Here is a 27,637-nt window from a genome sequence, read left to right as displayed (position 1 = left end):
TATTACGATTTCCCAACAGAAAATACGTGTTTTGCTGCATTCTCTCATAGCATGGGAGATCAACTCAAGTTTCCAGAAGGTCAGACATGACACCGTGAAAAAGTACACAGAAGGAATGTGGGTTGTGTCCAGAGGCAGCTGTCCGGCAGGCAGGGTCTGGTTCAACCCCACCCGGAGGAATGAGCTTCTGGTCAAGATGGAACAACAGAACACAGACTGATTCTCACCTGAAACAGCAAACGTGGACAAGACACTATATGTCATGCAAGCAAAGCTCTGGACTCTTGAGAGGGAGGAACAAATTGGAAAAGCCTCCCTGTGCTCCGCTCACCGTCTGTGGACCTTTCTGGGCTGAGGAGTGGAGAAGGGTACTCTCCAAGTAGGAGTCTGGGAGACCAAGGTGCAGAGACTTACAGAAAAGAGCTCTGAGAGGAGAGAGCCACACAAGAAACCTGGAGATCTGAAAGGGGTCCCTCGTGACTAGTTCAGCAGGTGTATGTGAGCAAACAAATGAGACTGGAGAAGGAATGGCCTGAAAGACACCAGAGGGAACATTCCTTGAAGCTCACACTGGCCAAATTAATACCTGTTTCTACCAGCCAGTCTTAATAAGTCCAAGGTTGCAGGGGCCTTAGGTCAGGCTCAGGAGGGACATGCCTTAATAGTCGCGGGGTAAATTACCCTTACAGTGACCATTGCTCTGGATCCACTATAAAAATCTTAACAGGAAGGCCAAAACTGTTTACGACTCAATTGCAATCCCTACAAAGAAAGCTCAAAAATGGTTAAGGAATTAAAAAAGAAAAGAAAAGAAGAAAAAAGCTCAGCTCCCAACAAAGATACAATTGTCTAGCATCCAATCAATAATTACTGGACACACAAAGGGACTATTCAAGCCATAATAGAAATCAAAGCAAAACAAACAAAACAATACTCATCAATCGAAACTGACACCATAACTGACACAGATGATGGAACTAGCAGGCAGGAACATAAAAATATTTATTATGTCTGTATTTGAATGATGATGACAGAGTGGTTGCCGGCTGCAAGTCACTGTGATCCCAGCTCAGCTTTTCCTGACTTAGTTTAGTGACTTTACATTAAACCCAGCAAGATCCTATCAGCAGTGAGCAAGCAAGGCGCAGGATACCCTGACCATGCTGTGTGAGATGATCGATGGCCAGCAAATTAATGCTGCCTCATGACCCAGAGGTGCCCAGAAGCACTGAGTACTCACCTCGGGGTCTCAGCTGGGGAAATGCTCTGGTAGTCACTGATTGTAGCTGGGGTCCTCTGTCTTCACTGCTGAGAACTCAGTGGGGTGGCTCATGCCTTGAATTGGGGTGGGGGGTCAGAACAGGAAAGGGGCACAAGGGCAAGCTGGATGGGGAGAAAAGGAGACAATACTGTATCTGCCTCTGTTCAAATGCTATGGTCAGATACTCACAAGTCCAGCTCACACTACCACCTCTAAAAGCTACGTGTACTGTTTAAAACTGTGCGAATCTGCTATACTTTGTATTTTAAATGTCTCTCGAGGGTCCACGTGCTAAACATTTGGTCACCATCCTGTGGTGCTATTGGGAAGTGGTAGAAGCTTTAGGAGGCAGGACCTAGGGCTAGGAGTTAGCTCATTGGGGGTCTGCCCTTGAAGGGAACCCCCGCTTTTTCTTGTCTCTCTTTTTAATTCTGCTGCCCTGCCATGAGGTGAATAGGCCTCTTCCACTAATGTGCCCCCACTATGATGTACTGTGGCACCATTGACCCAAAGCAACAGGCCAAGTGACCATGGACTGAAACCTCGGAAACCATGAGCCCAATAAACCGTCTCCTCCTTGTAAGTTGATTTATCTCAGGTGTTTGTTACAGCAATGAAAAGCTGACAACACAAATGGATAAGCAAATTGCAGTCTTATCCATGCAACGGAATGGTATTTAGCCTTAATAAGGAAGAAAACTCGGACCATAGGCAACGACGGGATGAATCTCGAGAATATCATTCTGAGTGAAATAAGCCAACAACACACAGGGACAAATTGCATATCATTCCAATTATTCTGAGGGCCTGAAAAGTAGCCAAATTCACAGAGATGGAAAGTCGAATGGTGGCTGCCAGAGGTCAGGGGAGGAGGAAGAGGGAGTTAGTGTTTAATGAGGATGGAGTTTCTACTGGGAAGAGGAAAAAAAATGGTCCGTGAATCACACCAAGATGACAGCAACTCAGGCACCTGCACTTCCTCACAAGGGTGCCTGGCACCTAGGGTCTCTCACCACCTTGCTGCACACATGCCCACATGGAAGCATGGTCTGCAGAGGATGAGGTCGTGCTGGGTGCACATCTGCCAACCCCTTTCCAAGGCTGAGCACCTAGCCCCAGCCCCATGCCACTGCCCTCCTTCCCCAGGTCCCCTCTGCAAGGTCAAGTCCAGACTGTCCTGAGGCAGCCCGCATGGCAGCTCAGCATAGGGGCTCCATCCTGGTAGCCCTCTTATTATTAGGGGCTCAGTCAATGACTGTAGGAAATGCAGGAGGATGATTTTCTGGTGAGTCAACATTCCTGAGACCAAGGACACCTCATTGGGTGACAAATGCAGAGGGAGAGGAAAGGGCAGGAATAGAGACCCCTGCCCGTTCAGGAGGGTCAGTCAAGCTAACCAGAGGCTCCAGACAACCCCAGCCTCATAGGAGGTAGTGCCTGGACTTTCCCCTGCTCTGACTCCAGGCCCATTTCCTGGGATCTCCCTGGGGACTTGACAGCCCCGGCCTCCGCTGCTGAACATGGCACGACCAACCTCAATGCCTTGTTTCCATCTCGAGGCAGTATAGTCATCACTGGCCCAGGGTTTGCACCTAGTGTGACCCTGTTTCTACCCTTCACTGTCGGGACAACTGGGGACAAGCCCAGCGTCCCCCAGCCTCAATCTCCTAAGGCATCTCCAGGCCTCTGACAAAGCAGAGGCTGCAAATTCTATTCAACTGCAGCAGAACATGGTAAAATCATGCAAAATGTGCAGAAATAACGATTTTTGCCCAAGGTTGGAATAGCAGAAACTTATGGATTGTAAGCCCAGGAACGCCATGAGGGTCAATACATGGAAATGCAGCAAGAAGTTCTAGCATGTCCACTGACAGGGCCCCCTTCACACAGGGTTGCTGTGTCCAGGAAACCAAAAGCAGTACCATTTTTACCTCATTCTTACTTTTATGTTTACTTGAAACTTCTTGTTTGCTTTATTTTTATTTGCTCTTTAAATTTTCTACTTTTATAGTCTATATTTATTTCCTATATTTAGTTTCTATTTTGTTTTCTTTCATTGAGAAGGAACATAAATACCAACATTACAGCCATGAATGCAACATTACTGTTCATTGTCATACATTAAAAAAAAGCAATCAGAAAAATTAAGATTCGACCTTTAAAAATAAAATAAGACTCCTCCCTGTGTAAGTAGCTAGGTGTATGGTAAAGCACGTAGAATCTCAGGGGTGGGCACACAGGTGTTCCCCTGCCAAATTATTTGAGCATGGTTATACCTCTGAAAATTTTTCATAATAAGTACTGGGAGCAAATAATTTACCCTGCAATTCCCAAGCCCCTCAGGTCCCTCTGTAGGGGTGGAGAGATCCTGAATTCCTTTCTTTCCATACATTCAGGCAACCTCTCCTGGTGAGCATCCTAGGCTCCTGACAATTCCACCTCCAATGATGTTTGATAATTCCCATTTTAAAAAAAAGTAAATGAATAATTCCAGCAACTCAGGAGGCTAAGACAGGAGGATCATAAGTTCAAAGCCAGCTTCAGCAACTTAGAGGGCCCCTAAGCAATTTAGTGAGACCCTATCTCGAAATAAAAAATAAAAAGGGCTGGGATATGGCTCAGTGGTAAAGTGCCCCCTGGGTTCAATTCTTGTTAACCCCCTCCAAAAAAAAAAGTAGATGAAACAAGATAAATAAACAAGAACTTCTCAGTAGCCTCCAATCTAAACTGAAATTCTCCAATACTCGTCCACTTTGACCTCTCCTGGATCCAACTTCCTTCCAGAAGCCCCCTCCTTGTGTGGCTTGTGTGGCTTTAAGGACTGGCCCCACTCACTCCCTGTTTTATCCAGCTCTCTGCTCCCTAGAGAGACAGCCCTCCACCGGCACCTGTCCCCACATCCTGCTCTCCCTTGGAGCATCTCCTTCCCTCACACATTCCCCCTCCTTGTCCTCTTCCCTCTTGGGATGTAAGTGATGTAGGAAGAGCCTCGTCTCCTTCCTGCAGCCCTTGGCCTGGTATGTAGGACTCGATATTTTTGGTGAATAAATAAATGAATTAATTGGAATTGGCAGAGCCAGGAGTTTTTATATCCCTTCTCAAATGAACTTTCCCATACACAAAAATGTGCTTTGACTGAATCCACATTTCAAAAATACAAAATCCATGTTGTGATCACGAAAGGCTCATTTTACCTCCAAGCAGTCCCGGCTAGGCCAGCGTCATCTCACCGTCTTATCTAAACACACAGTGACCAGTCAGGCCACAGCCGAGACAGGGAGGTCCAGGTGGCAAATTCACCTCACTAAGTCACATTTACAATTCGTAAGAACAAAATGTGACTCCCCACCCCCGGCCCACAGAACCTGCATAGATCTTAAAAGTCCATCATCAGACAGAATACAGGGCCTAGTTGACCAGACTACCCCACTTCACAGGACCTAAGTGACCAGGTCATCCCACTTCATGGATCTGAGTGTGCGTCATCCCTCACTGGGGCTCAGGTAGAGGGAAGAGCATTGCAGACAGCAGGAAAGGCAGGAAGAGTGAGCAAGCCAGGTGACGTGGAGGCTGCATTGAGTGGGCAGGGGTCCCAAAAGGTGGGAGAGGGGCAGAGACTGGTAGGGCCAGGATGGATCCCCCAGAGCCAGCAGACAGGGGCCCCAGTTGGTATTCTGATTTTTAAAATGTTGTAGGATGCATGGAGGATCCATACGTGGGTCCCTGGAAGCCACACAGACAGTCTGTTGATTACAGTCCTGGCACCTGACTCAGGGAACCCAGGGAAAAGAGCAGGACACAGGGAGGTCAAGCATTCACCCCTGCAGAGCCAGAGGTGCCATGCGCACAGGGACATGTCACCAGGCTACAGTAGGCTTGTCCCCAAGCTGTCACATGGTTGCCCTCATTTCACACAGCGTCTGCCCCCTCCCTATTCTTTGCTATCAGCAAAGATGCATTCGAGCCTGGTGGTGGCCCATTTCCCCCAGGGGACACCGACTCCCTCGTCACCTACCAGGACCCACAGACATCTGCAGAAGGGAGGATCCAGTGACCAGAGGCAGATGATGGCAGGGAATGAAGGTCCCCTCATCTCTCGTCTCCTTCTGGGCTGGCTTGGCCCCTCCTTATTGTCACTCATCCTGTCCAGGGACAGGTAGGGACAGGCTGTCTCTGCAGTGGCCGCTCTGTGCTTTCTTCTGTCCTTGTTCATTGTTTGCCGCACACGCTCACCCCTGAGCCTCCTTGTAGCTGCGAGCACTCCGCAAACCCTGTCTCATCTGGACCTCGCATCTGCCCAATGCTGTACTGGACTCCTTGGTCACTCCTTTTACTATGGAGCCTGTTTCCCCATCTGTAAATGGGGATCATGATAGGCCCACCTGGGGCAGGTAAGGAGGGTGCAGTGGGAGCGCCCAGCACACATTCAGAGATTCCCGAGGTCGTTATTCTAGCCCATGAGCCACTCTTGAGGGCACAAGGCAGAAAAGCCAAGCACAACCTTAGACCCTCACGCTATGGGAGGCCTCGCAAAACGAGGCCATGCCAGCTTGAACCTCAAAGAAAACATGCTCCAGGTCTCTGTGCAGAACTCACAGTACAGTGTGCCTCTGAGGGGCCGGACGCAGTGTGAGGTGCTAGTCTCTGTGCAGACAGGCGCCAGCCCCCCTGAAGACCGGAACCTGGGCCCCAGCACTGGTAACAGCCCATCTGAGACAAGCCACTTCCTCCCCTCCCCACTGTGGCCTGCCCCACCCAGCCCCCAGGCTGCTGAACAACTTGTCCTCTCAGAAAATTTGTGTGGAGGCCCAGCCAGTCAACTCAGAGGCCAGGGTGCCTGGGGCAAGCTGTCAGAGTGCACTGTCTCCATTTCCTCTCTTGTAAAAAAGGCTTCCAACAGCCCCTCTGGGCGCTGGGAAGGGCCAATCTGAATAGCAGCAGAGCCACACTGATCTTGAACCTCAGTGAACCTGGAGCTGTTCAGAGCTCATTCTGGAGACAAGGAAATCAAAGCAGAGTCTGAGCCCAAAGTCGCAGTGCTAGGAATGGCTCTGACAGAGCTTCCTATCCCCCATTGCCCTGTGCCTGGCTCCCTGGCTTCGGTGGGGTCTTAGAAAACCCCAGGCCCTCCTTTCTGTCCCTCTTCAGGTGCCCTTTCCCCCACATCTCTCACCAACCTCAGGAAAAATGGAAATGATATGGTCGTCTCCAATTATAAGGACCCGCTCTGCAAACTCCATAGATCCAGAGGCCAGCGATCCCGGAACTTGCCCTGGACCCTCCGGCATCGTTGTCCTGTCTGCACAATGTGCACAATTACTGTGGCATCAAGTTGTGCTGCTACTGCTGCTGCTGCGACCCTGCGTTTGGGCCGCCTGCCTCTAAGGTGACCTCCCCATTGCCCCAGGCTGCCCGGGATCCCCTGGAGGCCCTGGTGGGCTCCGTTTCCCTTCCTGGTAGCACCTCACTAGTAGAGCCCTGTCTGTTAATGTCTAAACCCTGGACTTCAGAGGAAGCTTCTGGAGCCACACTGAGTGAGAAGGCCTGCATGGGACTACCTTCCTGGGCTCAAGGAGAGGGACACCTGTATTGCCCCTGAGCCTGGATGATATGAGAGGGGCCTGGGCTGTGGTCCCGCTGCCTGAGACACCGCTCAGTACCACGGAGGAGCTTCCTGCCTTGAAAACACCAATCTCAAATGGCTTCTGCTTTGCTCCAAATGCCTCCACCACCCCAAAGTCTCCCTCACAAAACCTCCCACCCCTTAGGGCTCAGCGAAGATAGGGAGCCGATCCCCACTCACCGCTCGACGTTCTTCCAGGCTAGTGTTTGTTTCCTCCGGGGCCGAACTTCATGCAACAGCAAAGCACAACTTCCTCTTTCCAATTTCCACAACATGGGTCACAAAATGATGGCGTATTTGCATTTCCGTATCATTACGCAGCATGAGAAGAGCTTGGCTTGGTGGTTCTGGAGGGCCCTCACTTGCTGGTGGGGGTGACCTCGATAGCACAGTCCTCAGCCACAGCTGTACTGGCCCACTGCGCTTCTAGGGACCCTAGGTGCGGGCCAGGCCACCACCACCCCTCCTGCCTCTGCCTCTGCAGCCACAGATGTCTCTGGTGGGGAGGAGTCCAGCAGGGTTGGCCCAGACCCGACAGACCCAGAAGCCCTGTCAGAGCCTTCCAGACCTTTGTGGGTGGAAAAATCGAAATAGCCACACAAGGTTGAAAAATGGAGAAGCCCCGCCTCAAGCAGATTATTTCAAGGTGCCACCAGAGGACCTAGACAGAGCCCCCAACTATACCCCAGGAGACTCCCTTGTTTTAGGGAGAAAGTCTATAAAAAATAAAACAGGGATTCTGAAAGACTTAGACTGCAAAATCTGACTTGGTTGTACTAATGCCCTCTTAATCCAGCTCTAAATTTATTTTTATTTTTTAAAACAATTTCCCTGGGCCTTGGTCTCCTTGTTGTCAGAGGTGGGTGATCATGAAGGCCCTTGCAGGGCATGAGGGGGTTCTCATAAGCAGCCATCCTCAAAGCACCTGTGGCAGCTCCTTGAACCAGGGAAATGTCCTGTGGGTGTGTGACAAACAAAACCAAAGCTACGACTGCAGAAAGCATAAGGGGACCTGGGAAAGGGCCATTTCTGCAACCCACAGTGACTTCCTGGAACATTTCAACAGAGTGTGAAATAGAGGGGTGCTTCATGAGTTCCCCAACAATGTCTATCCTGGCAGGAAACGGAGTCTCACACCCACAACTCAGCTCCTCCGAATGTTGACTGGTTTTCGTTGGGCGGTATGAAGATGCGAGGCTGGGAGATGCCACCCTTTCACTCTCCCAGGTCATCTTCCTTTTGACCAGGGACTGGACGAACGTTCTAGTGATGCATGACGGAGCATGTATTCATTCCCCTTGACAAGTATGCAGTGAAGGTCCGTGTGTCCACCCTGGAGATGCAGGTGATGCAGAGCTTGTCCCCAGATTCTGTCTGACTCTGCTGGGCCCCTGTCTGAGGATGCAGAGTTGCTGTGCCCAGGCTCACAAGTGGTATGAACTTAGGCACATCTCAGAGCTGCTCAGAGCCTCATTTCTTTCTCCATAAAATGGGCAAAACACAGGACATACGTGTTGGAATTGTGAGGAATGACAACCGGGCCCATGGCATTCTTTGATAGGTGCTCAAGGAATCTCAGCAGTTGTCATCTGAATCACCACTGCTGAACTTTCCAGTGCCCAGGCCCTAAAGCCTTAGCGTCCATGCCCTGAGGGGACAGCTCCCACACCAGGAGGCAGCCCTGGACCATTCAATGCTTCTAACACAAGCCAGGAAGGATAGAGATCACTCTCAGGACAGCTGCCCCTCTGCTGATATATCCTGAGCCAGAAGGCTGGTATGAGATCTCATCAGGACCAGGGACCTAGATCAGGGCTCACCAGGAGTACGGCCTTGACTTCAGGAAGTCAGGATGCCTTAGGGAAGTCAGTGGCAGGCCAGGTGTGAAGACCCACAAGGTGAAGATTTGTCATAGGTGAGGGCACAAAGGCAGTGTGGGGTTTGGGGAATCCATAGCTTAAAAGCAGAACTGAGGTCAAGTGTCCTTTTGTTCCTAAATAGGGGTGAGGGAGGAAATGGTGCCTCTACCTAGAGGTGGCACCATCTGAAAAGAAATTATTGTGGGTGGACCAACAATTGCCCCATCCTGATAGCTACACTCTTGTGTAGCCCCTCCCATCATGAATAGGACTGACCCATGGACATTGGTGTCCAATAGGACCTGCGGAAATGACAAAGGTGACTTCCGAGACCAGGTCACACAAAACACTGCAGTTTCTGTAGAGGTGGGAATCGGGGTGGAGATCAGCCACCATGCCAGGAGGATGCCCAAGCAGCCCTGAGGAGAGGCCCACACGGGAACAGCCAGCACCACTTGCCATGAATGTGTGAATCACCTAGGACTCGGATCTTCAGCCCCAGATGGGCCTTCGGATGAGACTGCAGCCCAGGCCGCCACTGATCTGCAGTCACGTGAGACCCCATGCCAGAGCCAAGCTGCACTCAAATTTCTAACCCACCAAACTAAACAGAGTTAATAAGCATTTACTATTGTTTTAAACCACCACATTTTAGGTAATTTTTTAGACAGCAAGAGTTAAGCAGTGCAATATTTTCATCAGGAAGAGCAAGGGATGGCCTGAGGTTGGAAGAAGGGAGGCTCAGCTCACAGCAGAGAAGCACCCACCGGGAGAACAGTGTGCACTCCAACTTCTCTAATTACTGTGTTCGTGTCTCAATGGTCCAAATGGGTCCTCAACCCTGAATGTCTCCTAGGGACCACAGAAGACTCCTGAAGGCCACAGTGAAGATCCATTTGTGCTATTTGGTCTCCAGGACCCTGAATCACTCTGTGGAGTTGGAGACTCTTCAGAGGAGGGTCACTCTCCTCCAGGTGTCCCCCTCAGCCTGCCCCTCCCTCAGGGTTGCACTCATCTTCCCCCAACAGTTCACTGCCTAGAGTTGGCGGCTCCAATGAGGAAGGGGGCTCTCCTGGATCCGTGTTCTTTCCAAGGGACACCCTAAGCCCTCCCTACCAGGAAAACCAGCAATGACTTGGGGACAGATAGGCTTCTGGTCTACACCCATCTGTAAAGGTGGGTACCCCCAGGGACCTGGGTGGAACTACAGAGGTCAGGATAGTAGGAACAGGAGGGCAGCGACTGCCAAGGAGAAGAAGCATCCACTCTTTTAGAGAGTGTCCCTGGGGATTGTCCACTGGTTGGGAGACAGTCTGCAGCTGCCATGAAGGGAAGTCAAATGCCTTCAGTCAGTCAGTCAACAATCCTTTGGGAGCAGCTACTGGATATAGAGGAATATACCTCGGGCTCTGAAGACAGTGCCACAGAAGGAAAGGCCCTTGAGTCTGCCACTCCTCCTGAGCACAGTGGGCCCAGTACTGGCCCTTTTGCTCATTTGTTAGAGTCACGGTCACTCCAGCCACGGGGGCATGGTGCTCAGAGGCTGACTGCTTCCAATCACCCACCTATTTTGGGGAACTGAGAGCCACAGATCCCACATCCTTCCTGGAACCCTTCCTGGAACCAGTTATTCTCATCTTTTGGAAAAGACAAGAGAAATATCAGACCAGCAGGCCAGGAGTCGGGTGAGAACCAGAGCGGTCATTTCCAACACATTTGGAGAAGCTGAAGAGATGGCTCCTCTTGGAGAGCGCTCACCTAGCATACGCAAGGACCACGGTTCGAGTCCCTCCCTGGTCTGTCGGGTGGAAAGACTTCTGAATATGCCAACGCAATTGGATGGGGAGCACTTTTGTCAGCACCCCGAGACATTGGACTTAATGATAGACTAGACCCAGAGAAGCAAAAACTCCCGGAGGCAGCTTGGACCAGCTTACGTAGCTGTCTGGGTGGTGAGCTTCCGGGAATTTTCACATAACATATAAATTTCAACAAAGAGCATTTATGATATTTGTCATCAAGAGAAATGCCAATCTGTTGAAAAATAAGAGAATGAAACTCTCATCACTCATCCAAGATTCCCAGCCCAGAGCTCTTCACACAATGAAAGCCAGCTGTCTCCATGTCTGTTTACATATGGAAATTTTAATTTCTACTTAGCTGTCCTAAATCTCTCTAAGGAAAAATGTGGTCAAGAAACCAAAAAGGAAGGACGCTGAGTGTAATTTTGTTTTCCAAAAACACATTTTTTTTGCAAAAAGTTTTCAGGGTTGCATTAAACTGAAATTACATTTGACTCAAAGATAGATGATATTTCCTGAACTTTTTAATCACCTTTACCTTCAGGTGCCTTCCCTGGTTGGGCAGTTGGAGGGTGGACAAGCCCAGATCTGGGACCCCCGAGGCCACATCACCTTCTTTTTTGTGTGTGTTTGTGGTGCTGAGGATTGAACCTAGGTCCTCATGTATGCTAGGCAAACACTCAACCACTGAGCCACATCCCCAGCCCCACACCACCTTCTTTGCTCCTCTCTCAACCATGCTCATAAGGCCAATGTCTTGGCTAAGAGGACCTGCTGCTTCTGTTGCACTGTCCACCTGCTCCACCATTCCCTTGCCAGCAACTCAATGGCCTCACCTGCCTCAGGACCCAGAATGACACGGTTTTCAACTCAGGTAAGACTGAATACAACAGGGCTAGAAACACTCTCATTTACAACTTCATGAAAACAATTGTTTGAGAATCATCAAGAATGATGAAGAGAGTACTCCTATAGCATCAAGGTGTCTCCCTAGGAGGTAGCTTAATAATAGGGAGGAAAAATCTAACTTCCTGATGGAGAGACCTGGCAGACACGCCCTTAATCAAATGAGCATCTCAGAAGTGGGGCACATGGGAACGGCATCTGGCCAGGCAGGACGCAGTGAGAACACAGCCTCGCTCCAGTGAAACTCACAAAAGGAACCGCTGAGTTGAATCACAGACAAACAGCTCACAGACCCAAACTGAGGGACAGTCTGCGGACAGAAGCCTGTTCTGGTAGAAAGGAGACAAACCTGAAAATGAACACAATGTGTGGTCTTGGCTTGGGTGATGGACCAGGGAGGGAAGGAAGGAAGGAAGGAAAAGAACATCACTGGGTCAGCTGTGACATTTGGGCGTGCATTTCGGAGTAGTGTGACATCAGTGCAAAAGTCCTGGTTTGATCCCTGTGCTGAACATTCTCATTCACATTTAAGGAAAAAGGCTAACAGTGTAACTTAGTCTTCAAAGACTTGGAAAATAACAACCATACCTATGTGTCTAGAGAGAATAATGGACAGGACAAAAAATGCTACAGGTTTGTAACAGTTTGTCATTTTTGCAACTTTTAAAAAATGTTTAAAATTATTTAAAAATAAAAGTTTTACTTTAAATGTGCCTTGGATTGCACAAAGGAAATCTCCAGAGGCCACAGGAAAATTGACCGTGGTGCTATCCTGTTCTGTCCACTCCAGGGCTTCTCAGCCTTGGCCTATGGACATTTGGGTGAGAAACTTTGTGGACTGTCCTGTGCACTGCAGGGCATCTCCAGCTTCCACCCACCTGATACCAGGAACAACATCAATGTCTACAGACACGGTTTAGGTCCCTGGGGGTCAATGTCACCTGCAGAGAATAACTAGACCAGGCTGGTACCAAGGGGTAGACCTTCCCACAGCCTGCCTGGTTCAGCACCAGAGGTCTGCCCAGGGTATGGGGACATGTGACTGTGGGTCATGTCTGCCAGGCAGATGCTGCTTGAGACAATGAAGTGCTGGTACCGTCATTAGACACATTTGTCTGACCTCCCAATCCTGAAAGCCTCTTATCACTGGGGACCTTCCAGATGCAACAAGCTGGCCTGCCCAACGTGGGGACAGCAGACTGTACCAGGCTGAGCATCTGTCTTCATCTCAGGAAGGAGCTCCATGGCACACATGTCATGGTGCATGGCTGCCTGAGTAGTGTCCCATCTCCCAGGAAGAAAGCAAGCTCCCCAGTGTCCCTCCCCCTCCTGCATTCTGAGACCTAGAGGGGAGATGTGGCTGACGGACAACCTGGGGAACAAACCAAATGAACCCCAATTTAATCTTTTTTCTGTTCTTTCTCAAATAACCAAGTCAGAGCTCAACTGGCCAATGCAAATTTAGCCAGAGGTCAGCTTCCTCAGTTATTGCGCTAAGACGATGATGACAGTGTAGGGGGAGGAGGAGGCAGAGGAGGGGAAAGAGATGGAAACGGCAAACCTAAGCAGCAGGACTAGGAAGGACACTCAGGCCACGTGCAGCTTGGGTCAGGGAGGAGCGGAGGGGACCCCAGTCGTGGTTCCTCTGGATACTTTATGGTGCATTGATTGATAATATGACTTTAAGGGAAACACGCTTTCTGGGAAAGAAAACTTGTTGTCACTTGTGTCTTGGAAAGTGGACTTTTGTCCTGGTCCCCCTGTAGGACTCAGGAAGCCAGCACCTCCACCAGCCAAAATGTTCCCTCCTCTGAGAAATCACACTCAGGCTGGTCCCTGTCTGCCCCGGAGGCCTGGCTGTCACCGCATCTGTGGACAATGCAAGCTGGGTGAGTGACGAGAGTGTCCTTTGGGAGTTGCTGTGTCAGCAAAAATACAGCTCATGGAGGCTGGACATGGCTGTTCCCTGGATACAGCCAGGGTGAGAACCAGAGAGGAGAGAGGCCAAAGGGGAAAGGAGAGGCTCAGGGGGAGGCCATGGCTGTCTTCTCTAGGGCCTGACTCCGCTACTGAGTCAGGGGCACTAGGAAACCACGGCCTTCGTGAGATGGCCCGGTGAAAAGGTATTAGGGGCCACCCCAAATCCAGGCCTTGCTTCCATACCCAGCAGTGAGCACTCAGGGCCCACGACCCCTCCAAGCTACAGTGAGGCCAGGGGAAGAGATGTGTGGTGCGTGCACACTCAGGGTCACTACTGTGCTGGGACAAGCAGCGGACTACGGACCTGGGTTCTTCCCATGCACATGGGACACTATATTGATCTACCTTTTAAAAAAGCATAACTCGATCTTTTCTCATGCTTTCTCTCCCCCGACTCACTTTCTTTCTCCTCCTCGCTTTTCCACCCTCTCTAGCGTGTGCCCTTTCTCTTTCCTTTCTCTTTTCCTCTCATTTTCTCTCTTACCGGGCAGGGAGACACTCTGTTTGCTTAATAAACTCCCTTATGTGGAAAAAAAAAAAAAAAACAACTTTTTTTTTTTAATTGGTGAACATAGGTACTTAAAAACCAAAAATTCTATATGGTCATTCCCACCATAAAGCTAAAAAATAAAAGATGGGGAAAAATAAATCATGACAGGTGTGATAGATAAAAGTCGATGTTCTTAACATACAAAACTTTGTGAATCAGTAAGAAAAAGATCAACACGTCAGGAGACAAGGGCACAGGGGTTGTAAACAGGCTGTGTGCAGACAAAGAAAAAGAAAAGATCCGATTCCTTAGAAAACTTAGAATGGAACCACCATTTGACCCAGCTATCCCACTCTTTGGCCTATACCCAAAGGACTTAAAATCAGCATACTACAGAGATACAGCCACATCAATGTTCATAGCTGCTCAATTCACCATAGCCAGATTGTGAAACCAACCTAGATGCCCTTCAATTGATGAATGGATAAAGAAACTGTGGCATATATACAATGGAATATTACTCAGCCATAAGGAATGAAAAATTATGGCATTTGCAGGCAAATGGATGAAATTGGAGAATATCATGCTAAGTGAGATAAGCCAATCTCAAAAAACCAAATGATCTCTCTGATAAGCAGATGATGAGGGGTGGGAGGGGTTAGTGTTAGGGTTAGTGTTAGGGTTATAGTTAGAGTTAGGGAGGGGGGCAAGAATGGAGGAAGGAAGGACTGTATAGAAGGAAAAGAGGGGTGGGAGGGGTGGGGGGAAGGGAAAAAATAACAGAATGAAAACAACATTACCCTATGTGAATTTATGATTACACAAATGGTACTCCATGTACAAACAGAGAAACAACGTGTATCCCATTTGTTTACAATTAAAAAAAAAAAAGAAAAGATCAAAAGGACACCTTCTCAATGCCTGCCCTACACACTAAGGGATGCCTGGAGTCAGAGACAGTTCTCTGAATCCAGGTGCTATCAAACAAATCATTTGTGTCACTAAGCCATGATTTTTCCATCTGTGAAATGGGAATGAGAATTTATCCCTGGGAGTCAGATCAAAGTGTCCATGGGACACCAGGACACATCCCATAATTTCACTGATTTTCTCCGTGTTCCAAACACACCCAGCTCCAGGAGCCTCGAGGACATCTGTGCCCACACACTGCAGCCGCCTACCTGGATGCTGTGGATGACATCCTTAAATGGCAGGGAGCGCTGGGTCCACGTGCTCACCAGCCCCACTGCCCGGTCAAAGTTCTTGACGTACTCTCCATACATCTTCAGGAATGGAGCCAGCTTCTGCAAGATGTCCCCAAGTCGGGGGTTTGTGTCCCTTTGTAGAGGAGTAAGGTCATCAGAGAAGCAGCCAGGGTGGGAGGGGGCTCCTGAGGTTAGTGGACATGAACTTCACCCATGAACTGTATCGGGGTATATGGGGCAGCCAAGGGCAACAACCTGAGTCCCTGTGTTGTGTGATGGTGGGCACATGGGTCACCTGCCCCAAGCCTGTTTCCTCCCCTTTGTTTTGGAGGGTAGAATATAACATGTTGCTGGATATTTAAGGAGAAGATGTCTATTAAACACCTCAACAGCTCAGGCTGAGAACCAGAGCCCAAACACGGGAGCACTCACAGTAGAGGAACAGGGCACGGTTTATAAGAGGATCAATTTCACACCTTTTAAGTGAACAAAGGTTGGAAACCATGGTTCTATCCAGTGCTGACAAAGTCACAGGACACTAGCACTTTGCAGTACTGATCATACATACTGCTGCTGAGACAGGGCTTTGCAAAAAAGTTGCGAGAAGTGAAAAGCATACTAATAGTCTTTGATTTTGGAACTCTCTGTTGGAGATTTATTCTAAGTAAATAACTACAAGGAAAGGAAAAGGCCTTAGGCACACAGCCACAGCTGGGGTGCTCCTTTGAAAGTGTACATGTGGGTTTGATTGAAAGGCCCAGCAACCCAGGGAGGGTGGATCAGTGGTTGGACCCCTGTACCTTTGTCAGAAAGGGAGCTGAGGAGGCTGCCTGATACACTACGGTTGAATCTCGGCAGCGTGAAAGCAGAGTCTGTCTCTAACGGGCATGGACTCTGTCAGCCAGGACACACCCAGTCCTGACCACCTTGGGGACACAGTGTAACCTGCTCCACAGCTGGACTCTGTCCTTCTGAATATTCACAAAGTGACTCATCCCCACCCTGAGCTACAGGTGAACGAACCCCCAGTCAAGCCCCCTGGTTCTGGGCTCTGGGGACACCAAGAGGAAGCCAGGCCTGTGAAGGAGGAAGACAGCAGGGACCCTAAGCCAATCTTTAGGTTTCCCAGAATTTGGGATGGGGGTGCACACAATAAGGAGAAGTGGTGGGTTGGGGGCCTTATCTGTGATTTTTCATTAATTGTGTCTATAACCGAGCTGTCCCTTTGCTAAAAATGGGACAGCTGAGGGGCCGAAGGAGGAAGATCTGTGACCCACTGTTGAGGGGTAGAAAATCTCATTCTTTTTAAAAGCTAAGGGGGAGTACATGGTAGCAGGAAAAATGAGACCGACTAGCACCATTGGCTCACCATTTTGTGTTTCTGGATATCAAGCCTCATTTAAATTCCATGGATCCCTGAGTGGTATTAAAAGCCCTCATTTTGTATCATTGGCTTCCTCAAAATTTAAGACTTGGGCCTGGCCTAGTGGTAGATGCCTGTAATCCCAGCGGTTCAAGAGGCTGAGGAGGAGGATCTCAAGTTCAAATTCAGTCTCAGCAAAAGTGAGGCGCTAAGCAACTCAGTGAGACCCTGTCTAAATAAAATATAAAATAAGGCTGGGGACGTGGCTCAGTGGTCAAGTGCCCCTGAATTAAATCTCTGGTACCTCCCCCTGAAAACTTAAGGCCCCGAAAACTCTAAGTGGCCCATCAAGGAAGGGTGGGCCTGGGATTGGACCTAGGACCAAACAGAGAAGGGAGGCGCCCAGGCCACCATGAGACAATTCCCCCAGGTGCCTGCCTGGTTCTTAAACACATGAACAGGGCGGGGGTGGCCCTGGATGGTCCTCACCACTCCTCCGTGATCCGCCGCTGCAGCTCAGGCAGCAGGAACTGGCTGTGGAAGCGGTAGATGGAGGAGATGTTGGAGAAGATGCCAGTGGTGACTTCTGAGGGGATCCCCGCTTTCCTCAGCGTGGTGCAGAAAACCTGGGCATGAAGAAGCTCACGTCAACCAGGGAGCATGGGCCACAGTGGGCAGTTCCGTGAGAGTAGGGGGCACTGGGCAAAGTCTCCACCCTGTCTTCTTAATGAATGCCAGAGTCATTGTCCTCCTTTGTCAAACTGGCTTGAAAATCCTGGTGGTCTTAACACAAGCTTATTTATGACTCAGAATTGTGGGTGACACAGGAGCAGCCCCTGGGGAAGGACCAAGACATCTTCCTCTTGCCCTTCTCACAAGAAATGAAAGGTCAAGATTTCCTTCCTTGGCTTCTGAGATTCACGCAGAAGCAACACACCCTGTCAAGTCTTGGTTTCCCCGGGCACTTTATTTCCTGTGCTCAGAGGCCCCATGTTACCTCATGAACTCTCCCACCCCAACTTATATATGCCAAAAAAAAAAAAAATACCCAGCAGTCATTTCCATGCTCAGATTATCAACCACCAAGAAGAGTCCCAAAGGTGATTGGACAGAACCTTTGCCCCAAAGCCACCAGCACTGAAAGTAAAACGTATGTTTCTAGACCAGACTTAAGTTTGTCTGAATTTTAGCATTTTGTACTCCAATTGTAATGCCCAATCCTTGTAAGGATGAAGAATTCGTCTTTGAAACTGCCCACAGGAATTCTGCAAGTGGACAAAACCCAGTCCCTGAGCCAAGAGCTACCTGGTCCAGCAGGTGCAGCCGCCTCACGTAGGTCTCCTCGGTGTGCAGGAGTTCCTGGGCAATATGGAACAGCTTCTGCGGGTCAGAATACTGCAGGGAGGAGGAAAGCAGCTGGGTTACCTGCAGTGCACCAGGATGACCAGGAGCCAATAGGACCAAAGTAGGCCACTGGGACTGGGACAGGCGTCGGTTCTCATGGATGCTATTTCCCCAGAGGGATCCAGGAAAAGCACAACTGGTCCCCCCAAAACAACCATACTCCAGAGATGACTCTCCATTCCTGGAGCTGTGACTGCAGAGAAGATGCAGTGACCACAGAAAATCTATATTGCAGTGTTGGGGATGTAGCTCAGTGGCAGTGTTTGCCTAGCATACATGAGGCCCTAGGTTTGATCCCCAGCACTAGAAAATAAAAAAATTACAAAGTAATTGCAGAGCAATATCAAATGGCAGTCTAAGAAGCTGCAGGCCCTCCTTCCTCCAGAGAAACACAGACTGAACAGTAATACAGACTAGAAAATCTCTAGGAGAAAGCTAAAGACCAGTGAAGAAGCCATAGCATCCACAATTGTAAAATCAAGAAGGGATTCCCGCGGAAAGTGTAAGAAAATTGGTGGCATGTGGCATTTGGCATGCCTGCCTTAGTCTCTTTGTGCTGCAATAACAAAATATCTGAGAATGGTAACTTATAAAAAAACAGAAATTTATTTCTCACGGTTATGGAAACTAGAAGTCCAAGATCAAGGTACCAGCAGATTTGGTGTTGGATGAGGTCACAGTCTCTGTTTCCAAAATGATGACTTGAATGCTTGCCCGCACATGACAAAGGGATAGAAGGTCAAAAGGCGGGTAAATGCTGCGTCCTCAAGTAGCAGAAGAGCAGAGGAAAATGAACCCATAAATTTCCTTTCTTCATTTTATTTTATTACTTCTTAGTTTTTATAGTGCTGAGAATCGAACCCTGGGCTCATGCTAGGCATGCTAGGCAAGTTCACTGCCACTAAGCTACAGCCCCTGCCCTTCCTCCCTCCCTTTCATAAGAGCCTTAATCCCATCCATGAAAGCTCTGTCCTCATGACTTATTCACCTCAAAAAGGCCCCACCTCTCAGTACTATCACTTTAGTGATTACGTCTTAACATGTAAACTTGGGAGTACACATTCAGTCCATAGAAGTGCCGTTTAGTACTCCTCTCCCAATACAACATAGCAGGGAACAACTGGGAGGCAACTCCCATACCAGGGCTCCTCCTGCAGGACAAGAATAAATACCCATGGTTCTGGCTTGTCTGAGGGCTGCCCAAGGGACTGGACTCTGTCTTATCTGAGTGCAGAACTAATGAGATCAGAGTTTGAAAGGCACAGAAAACTAAGCCTAACAGTACATTAGATCCTCAGTTCTGCAGGCAGATGCCAAGGTACCAAGAGATGGGAGTAGGTTTGAGAGGTTCTAGGACCTCTGACTGGGCTAATTCATGAAGGACTCCCTCCATAAAGCCAGAACACAAAGATTGCGAGAGGCAATTGTTTTTTTAAATGCCCAGGTTTCAGTCACCCCCTCCCTGCCACCAAATTCAAAGCACACAAAGAAACAGGGAAATATGGCCTAATCAGAGGAATAAATAAAAACCTCAAAACCAACCCTAAAAAAACCCACACATTAATAAGCTGCTTGAGAACAAATATCTATATATTTTTTTACAAAGGTGCTCAATGAACTAAAAGGACACAGGAAACTAAACAAAATCAGGAAGTGATGCATGAGCAAAATGAAAATATTACAAAGGCATAAAAACCATAAAAGAAAAAAGAAAGACACTAAGGGACTTAAAGTCCATCAGATGGACCAACATATGCATGTGGGAACCACAAAGGATAAGAAAGAGAAAGGAACAGAGAATTTATTTGAAGAAATAATGGCTGAAATAATTTGAGAAAAGAAATGGACAAATTCAAGAAGCTCAAAGAACTTCAACTAGAATAAATCAAGAGAGAACCTCATGGAGACATGCTTATAATCAAACTGTCCCAAGTTGAAGACAAAGAAAATCTTGAAAGCAGCAAGAAAAAAAGCAATTATTTTATATATAGGTATTTCATAAGAGTAATAGAGGATTCCTCAAGGGAAATTTCGTAGGCCAGAAAGGAGTGGGATGATAAATTCAAAATGTTGAAAGAGTCAGACATGTTGGTGCATGCCTGTAATCCCAGCAACTTGGAGACTGAGGCAGGAGGATTACAAGTTCAAGCCAGTCTCAGCAATTTTGCAAGGCCCTAAGCAATTTAGGGAGATCCTATCTCAAAATAAAAAATAAAAAGGGTTATGGATGTGACTCAGTGGTTAAGCTTCCCTGGGTTCAATTCCCAGTACCAGGAAAGAAAAAAAAAAGTGCTGAAAGGAAAAAAACTGTCAATCAAGAATATAGCATCAGAGCAGGGTGCGGTGGCACATGCCTATAATCCCAGAGACTTGGGAGGCTGAGGCAGGAGGATCTCGAGTGCAAAGCCAGCCTCAGCAACTTAATGATGACTTAAGCAACTCAGTGAGACCCCGTGTCTAAATAAAATACAAAAAAGAGTTGGGGATGTGGGATGTGGCTCAGTAGTTAAGTGCCCCTGGGTTCAATTCCTAGTACCAAAAAAAAAAAAATTATATATATATATATATATATATATATATATATATATATATATATGGTCAGGCAAAACTGCCTTTAAAAAATAAAAAAGAAATTAAGACTTTCCCAGATAAAGAAAAACAAAAGCTAAGGGAGCTCTTTACCACTAGACCTGCTCTCCAAAAACTGATGAAGGATGATAAACAGAATATGATAATATAAGGTCCTTCAATAAAGGCAAATACCTGGATGGATAGAATAATCTAGAACTAGAAAACAGTAGCACAATGAAAATCCACAGATATGTACAAGTTAACTAATACTTTCAAACAACCAATGAGTAAAAGAAGAAGTCACAATATATTTTAAAAATACATTGAAATTAAATGAAATGCTAATGTACCTATGGATGGTACAGAGGGAATGTTTTAGCTGTAAATATGTGCAAATATTCAAGAAAGTTCTTGAAGCAACTGTCTAACTTTACCTTCAAGAAACTAGAAAAAGAGCAAACTAAACCCAAAGCTAGCCAAAGGAAGGAAATAGTAAAGATCAGACAGAGATAAAGACAGAGAATAGAAAAAACAATAGAAAAAAATTGAGAAAACCAAGTTGATGAGCTGGGGTTGTATTGGAGCTCAGTGGTAGAGCACTTGCCTAGGATGTGTGAGGCACTGGGTTCGATTCTCAGCACCACATATAAAAAATGAATAAAATAAATTCCATCAACAACTAAAAAAGAAATCTTAAAAAAAGGGTTTTTTTTTTTTTGAAAGGTCAACAAAGTTAAGAAAACCCCGATCTAGATAAACTTAAAAAAAAAGAGAGAGAGAAGAACCTCAAATAATTAAAATCAGAAAGAAGGAACGCTACAATTGATACCATGGTAAAAAAAAGATCATGAGAAGATCATAACAATCATATGCCACCAAACTGCACCATCTAGAAGAAATAAATGCTTAGAAACACATAACCTATAAAGACTGAATCATGAAGAAATAGAAAATCTAAGAAGATCAATAATGAGCAAGGACATTAAATTAGTACTCAAAATTTCCCAACAAAGGAAAGTCCAAGGCCAGATGGTGTTACTGGTGAAATCTACCAAACGTTAAGGAATTATCATTCTCAATGCCTCACCCTGCTCTTACCGGGGGACAGAAAACTCAGAGTGCTAAATGCTGAAGTTTGATGGAGCCTCAAGTGTTTTGCTAACCCTGGAAGAACACCACCCTTTTAAAAACATGAAGGGTGATGGACGGGTGGAGATTCACCTGGGAGAAATTCCTCTCTGGGAATTGGCCCGACTCTCGTGAATCCAGGAGTGCCAGTCCAGCCCTCCTGTTCCCCTAGTGGTCTCCAGTCCCCTGGAACCCCTCCAGTCCCTGTGGGAATGGCTGCTTCACATCTGACCAGGCGACCTCACACGTCCCCCTGAGCTGGGCAACCACGGGGCCAAGAAGAGTGCTACTGCACGTGTCCCCAAACTTTCCCAATTGCCTCCCCCTGATGACTTTCACTTCTAGCGGCTGAGCTTGACGGGTATGCATGTGTCACCCCTACCCCACACAGTCTCCTAACGTGACCCAGGTTGAGTGGGGGAGTGCGGTTGGACCTGGAATGTCCCCCAAAGGCTCCTGTGTTACAGACTAGGTCCCCAGCTCGGTGCTCCTGGGAGGAGGTGGAAGCATTAAGAGGTGGGAGGTCTGTAGCCCAGCGGGGAACTGCCCCCCCAGGGGATTGTGGGACCCCAGTCCCATCCTCTTTGTCCCTTTCACTTCCCTGCCATGAGGTGAGTGGCTTCGGCAAATGACCCTGCCAAGATGGGCCACCCCAGGACTGATGGGCAGGCATGGACTGAAGCCTCTAAAATTATGAACCAAAATAAACCTTTTCTTTTTGTAAGTTGATTATCTCGGGTGTTTGTAGTGATGGAAGCCAACTAAAACAAGGGACGAGGCACAGGGTCCTGGGCTCCTTGGCCAACACTAGCCCCAAGGACCTGGTGTGGGTCACAGAGGCACTGGAGTCTTTCCTTTTTTTCTGGTACTGGGAATTGAACCCAGGGGAGCTTAACCTCCGAGCCACACCCCCAGCCTTTTTTATTTATTTATTTTTATTTTGAGACAGGGTCTCGCTAAGTTGCTGAGGGCCTCTCTAAGTTGCTGAGGCTGGCCTCCAACTTGTGATCCTCCTGCCTCAGCCTCCCAAGCCACTGGAGTCTTTCTATTATGAATACTGAGACCTAGTCCTTCCCCAGAACCAGTGGGCAGGCCTGAGGGTCTGCAGTTTTCCCAGTCCCCAGGAGGCTGAGTCAGTTGGTTCAGGCTGGGCTGGAGCGCACTTTGAGAGTCTTGGGTGGTGTGACCTGCCTTAGCTGCACCCTTTCTTTTCTGTATTCTAGGTCTTTCTGACCCTGCAGGGACTGACCCCACCCCCACCCCTAGGCCCACCAATTCGTAGAGATAGTAAAGAACTCACCTTTTATCACACCTTACAAATGCAAATCAACTAACTCCAGTCCACACCCACCAGCTCCTTTTGGGGGCTCTTACCTCTGGGCCACTCTCTGCCTGTGCTCATCACCCCAGGGCCAGATAGCAGACAGCCAGGAGGGCCTTCTGCCCCAAAGCCAGCCTTCCCTCTGCAAAGTTGGCTTACAGTGGCGTAGGCACAGCTGCCTTTCACCTGCCAAGCCCACACGGTTAGCACAAAATTGCTACCAGGAGACAGCAGGCCCCACCCGGTCAAATGACTCCTGGACCTGGTCATTTGGCAGCTTGCCTCGTCTCTGGGAGCACAGGGCACTCAGCCTGGGCCATGCCCTGTGGGTGACCCTGGGCAAATACTATGCTCTCTGTGCCTCAGTTTCCGTATTTAGAAAATGGATGATGCTCCTGCTGCCTTCCACATTGGTGGATGGTACCTCCAGTAACACTGACCTTCACCCCTTCCTGGGTGGGGGATGTGCCCACCATGCAGACCTAGAAATTGAGGCTCAGGATTAAGGTCATCGCCCAAGGTTTCAGGGGGGGACTGGCCTGGTTTTTCCCAGCAGACCTCATCCCAGGAACCTCCCCGCGTGTATGCTTCTTATTGGAAAACAAGGCACAGATGTCATCGACGGCAAATCTCCAGCCCTTCCCCAGGAGCACCCAGCAGACCAAACCTGAGATGGAGGAAGAGAGGCTTACCTGGGCCAGGCCAATGTCCTCCTCGGCCCTCGCAGTGTCAGGCTCCTCGCCCACATCACTGTCAGCCTCCTCCTGGGGGCTGTCCTGTGACGCCTGACTGTCCACAGCGGTCTCAGGGTGCAGCCCCAGCATGGTAGGACCTGGGGGGACCTCGCTGCCCTCCTCGCAGGGGAAGTTCTCACAGGTGATACTGGAGGACGGGCTGTCGATCCCACTGTCCCGGTTGGGGATCTTCGTGATGGTTCTTGGCTCCCCCAAGGGGCAGGTGTTGGAAGGGCCATCTCCTGCTGCAGCCGGGCCGTCAGGGTCCCCTTGGTGGGTGCCAATTCCGATGGGAAGCTCTCGCAGCTTCCCTAGGGAGGAGCTGCCAGGCCCAGCACTGGGCACCCCTAAAGGAGTAACAGCTTCCAGGGACATTGAGGATCCCTCACCCGATTCCATCCTGGAAGCAGAACTCCGTGGACTCTGTGGGAGGCTGTCGGGGAGAAATGAACCCAGCTCAGTGGAGTCCCCGGAAGCAGCTCCAAGACAAAATCAGCCTCGAGGAGGCCGGCGGGGCTGCTCTCAAAATGTCCACACCCTGGTGGACCCCAGCAGGGTCCTGTCTGGATAGGCTGTCTGAGAATGGCACATGGAAAATATTTTCTTTTAAAATAAAGTTCTTCTACGTTGAAAAACAAAGTCATCCTCCATGCAATGGTGACGTTCCTGTGGGGTAAGGCCACCCAGTGCTCAGTCAGTTCAAAATACGCACGCAAAGCAGTGACAGCCGGAGCACAGCACAGTGGCTTCCGGTTATGATCACCTTTGTGTCCACGGTTTTTGGGAACTGATGATACTCCCAGGAGACGAGACTGGTATCCCCAGCACCCTCACCTCCTCCCCTGGCCACTGCCATTGCCTGTCGCATGGGTGAGTGACAGTCCCACTGCCTCCCTGCAGGAGGGCCAGACGGGAGGTGGGGAGGTGGGTCTTGCCCAGGATATGGGCCGAGTCCTTTGGCTCGGTGATGGTCTCTTACCCCTTAGCTGATGCCATGCCCCTCCGTGAGGGCACTGAAGGTTAACAGGCGAGTGTCTGCTTCCTGCTGGGTCCCGGGATTGGCCAGCTGAGGTGTCGACTCCCTGGAGATCTTTTGCCTAGCAGTTTTGAACTGGAACCATTTGGGACCTACTGGAAAAGCAGTGGAGGAGAATGAAAGCCACCCCTCCAGCTGGCACTCAGAGCAGCCCCAGGACCCCGTTCTAAAAGCAGGGGGTAGAGAAGGGCAGCTCAGGCCTGCACCTGGCACAGCAGACCCCCAGGCTGGGCACAGGGGTCTTCAGATGGACGCAGGACACAGCACAGCCTATCCTTGACCTCCAGAGCCACACGCACTGCAGAGAAGGGCACCAGTGGCCACACCCCATGTGTGGGCAGTGCCCTGCAACCAGGAAAAACATGCAGGAAGTACCCAGATGAGGAGAGCCAGGGGTACCACCACACCTCTCCCCGGCCCACACCCCTTCCTCACCTGGACACCTTCTGGGACACAGGCGCACAGCTGCTCCCCTGTACACTCACACACACGCTCACACTCACACACACACACACTCACACTCACACGCACACACACACAGTATCTCCCACACACATTCACATTCACACAGTAGCTACCTTGATCACAAACACACTCAGTAGCACACGCACACACGTTAGCTCTCTCACATGCTCACACTGACACACTGGTTTGCACACACTCACACCCAGATATTCTTCTTCCAGGAGCTTCTTTACATGTTTCCTTCCTCACTGCGAAGCACAATAAACTGCAATCAATGCAGAAACCAGCTGTCTACCCTGAGCCTGCACCCGGCCGCCTCACCTCCCAGAGAACACAGCACACAGCCCATCGCAGGGCCAGTTCCAGTGGCGTCCCCTGTGGCTGTGGGAGCCAATGGATGCCTGGACAGAGCTCCTCCCCACCCATACAAACTCCTGAGCATTTACTTTCCTGTGGTAAGACTACTTCTGAGTGGACCTTTCTTCAAGTGACTTCAGGTGGACATTTATCATTGGCTACTGCCACATTCTTAACTAGCTTAATGGACAGAAATATTAAGATTTCCCAACAGAAAATACGTGTTTTGCTGCATTCTTCTCATAGCATGGGAGATAAACTCAAGTTTCCAGAAGTCAGACATGACACCGTGATAAAAGTACACAGAAGGAATGTGGGTTGTGTCCAGAGGCAGCTGTCCGGCAGGGCAGGGTCTGGTTCAACCCCACCTCGGAGGAATGATGCTTCTGGTCAAGATGGAACAACAGAAAACAGACTGATTCTCACCTGAAACAGCACAACGTGGACAAGACACTATATGTCAGGCAGCAAAGCTCTGTGACTCTTGAGAGGGAGGAACAAATTGGAAAAGCCTCCCTGTTGCTCCAGCTCACCGTCTGTGGACCTTTCTGGGCTGAGGAGTGGAGAAGGGTACTCTCCAAGTAGGAGTCTGGGAGACCAAGGTGACAGAGACTTACAGAAAAGAGCTCTGGAGAGGAGAGAGCCACACAAGAACCTGGAGATCTGAAAGGGGTCCCTCGAGGACTGTTCAGCAGGTGTATGTGAGCAAACAAATGAGACTGGAGAAGGAATGGCCTGAAAGAACCAGAGGGAACATTCCTTGAAGCTCACACTGGCCAAATTAATACCTGTTTCTACCAGCCAGTCTTAAAAGTCCCAAGGTTGGCAGGGCCTTAGGTCCAGGGCTCAGGAGGGACATGCCTTAATAGTCGGGGGTAATTAACCCTACAGTGACCATTGCTCTGGTCCCACCTAAAAAATCTTAACAGGAAGGCCAAACTGTTTACGACTCAATTGCATCCCTAAAGAAAGCTCAAAAATGGTTAAGGAATTAAAAAAGAAAAGAAAAGAAGAAAAAAGCTCAGCTCCCAGCAAAAGTTACAATGTCTAGCATCCAATCAATAATTACTGGACACACAAAGGGACTATTCAAGCCATAATGAGAAATCAAAGCAAAACAAACAAAACAATACTCCATCAATCGAAACTGACCCATAACTGACACAGATGATGGAAATAGCAGGCAGGAACATAAAAATATTTATTATGTCTGTATTTGAATGATGATGACAGAGTGGTTGCCGGCTGCAAGTCACTGTGATCCCAGCTCAGCTTTTCCTGACTTAGTTTAGTGACTTTACATTAAACCCCAGCAAGATCCTATCAGCAGTGAGCAAGCAAGGCGCAGGATACCCTGACCATGCTGTGTGAGATGATCGATGGCCAGCCAAATTAATGCTGCCTCATGACCCAGAGGTGCCCAGAAGCACTGAGTACTCACCTCGGGGTCTCAGCCTGGGAAATGCTCTGGTAGTCACTGATGTAGCTGGGGTCCTCTGTCTTCACTGCTGAGAACTCAGTGGGGTGCCTCATGCCTTGGAATTGGGGTGGGGGTCAGAACAGGAAAGGGGCACAAGGGCAAGCTGGATGGGGAGAAAAGGAGACAATACTGTATCTGCCTCTGTTCAAATGCTATGGTCAGATACTCACAAGTCCAGCTCACACTACCACCTCTAAAAGCTACGTGTACTGTTTAAAACTGTGCGAATCTGCTATACTTTGTATTTTAAATGTCTCTCGAGGGTCCACGTGCTAAACATTTGGTCACCATCCTGTGGTGCTATTGGGAAGTGGTAGAAGCTTTAGGAGGCAGGACCTAGGGCTAGGAGTTAGCTCATTGGGGGTCTGCCCTTGAAGGGAACCCCAGCTTTTTCTTGTCTCTCTTTTTAATTTCTGCCTGCCATGAGGTGAATAGGCCTCTTCCACTAATGTGCCCCCACTATGATGTACTGTGGCACCATTGACCCAAAGCAACAGGGCCAAGTGACCATGGACTGAAACCTCGGAAACCATGAGCCCAAATAAACCTTCCCTCCTTGTAAGTTGATTTATCTCAGGTGTTTGTTACAGCAATGAAAAGCTGACCAACACAAATGGATAAGCAAAATGCAGTCTATCCATGCAACGGAATG

The 27,637-nt window shown here is 48.9% G+C and overlaps 1 protein-coding gene across 11 annotated transcripts in view; it reads right to left on the bottom strand.

The window, feature by feature from the left end:
- Positions 1-27,637, bottom strand: part of FGD3 (FYVE, RhoGEF and PH domain containing 3) — a 76,363-nt gene that overhangs the window by 36,238 nt on the left and 12,488 nt on the right. For 3 of the 11 annotated variants that reach the window (XM_079108946.1, XM_079108944.1, XM_079108941.1), the window contains exons 2-8: positions 26,947-27,088; positions 25,349-25,396; positions 24,627-24,778; positions 23,606-24,080; positions 17,795-17,884; positions 16,979-17,115; positions 15,103-15,259 (exon numbers count right to left, since the gene is read on the bottom strand). In XM_079108946.1, the coding sequence (XP_078965072.1) occupies positions 15,103-15,259; positions 16,979-17,115; positions 17,795-17,884; positions 23,606-24,080; positions 24,627-24,643 (876 nt within the window). In that variant the 5' untranslated portion in view covers positions 24,644-24,778; positions 25,349-25,396; positions 26,947-27,088. Of the gene's footprint in view, positions 1-15,102; positions 15,260-16,978; positions 17,116-17,794; positions 17,885-23,605; positions 24,081-24,626; positions 24,779-25,348; positions 26,895-26,946; positions 27,089-27,637 lie in introns of those variants that run through there. The other 8 variants (XM_079108947.1, XM_079108949.1, XM_079108950.1 and 5 more) reach the window with 8 other exon arrangements.

Source organism: Sciurus vulgaris, assembly GCF_902686455.1.
Source record: "Sciurus vulgaris genome assembly, chromosome: 13".
Classification (NCBI taxonomy): domain Eukaryota; kingdom Metazoa; phylum Chordata; class Mammalia; order Rodentia; family Sciuridae; genus Sciurus; species Sciurus vulgaris.
Note: the sequence above shows the minus strand (reverse complement) of the source record. Positions and strands in the feature narration are given on the sequence as shown.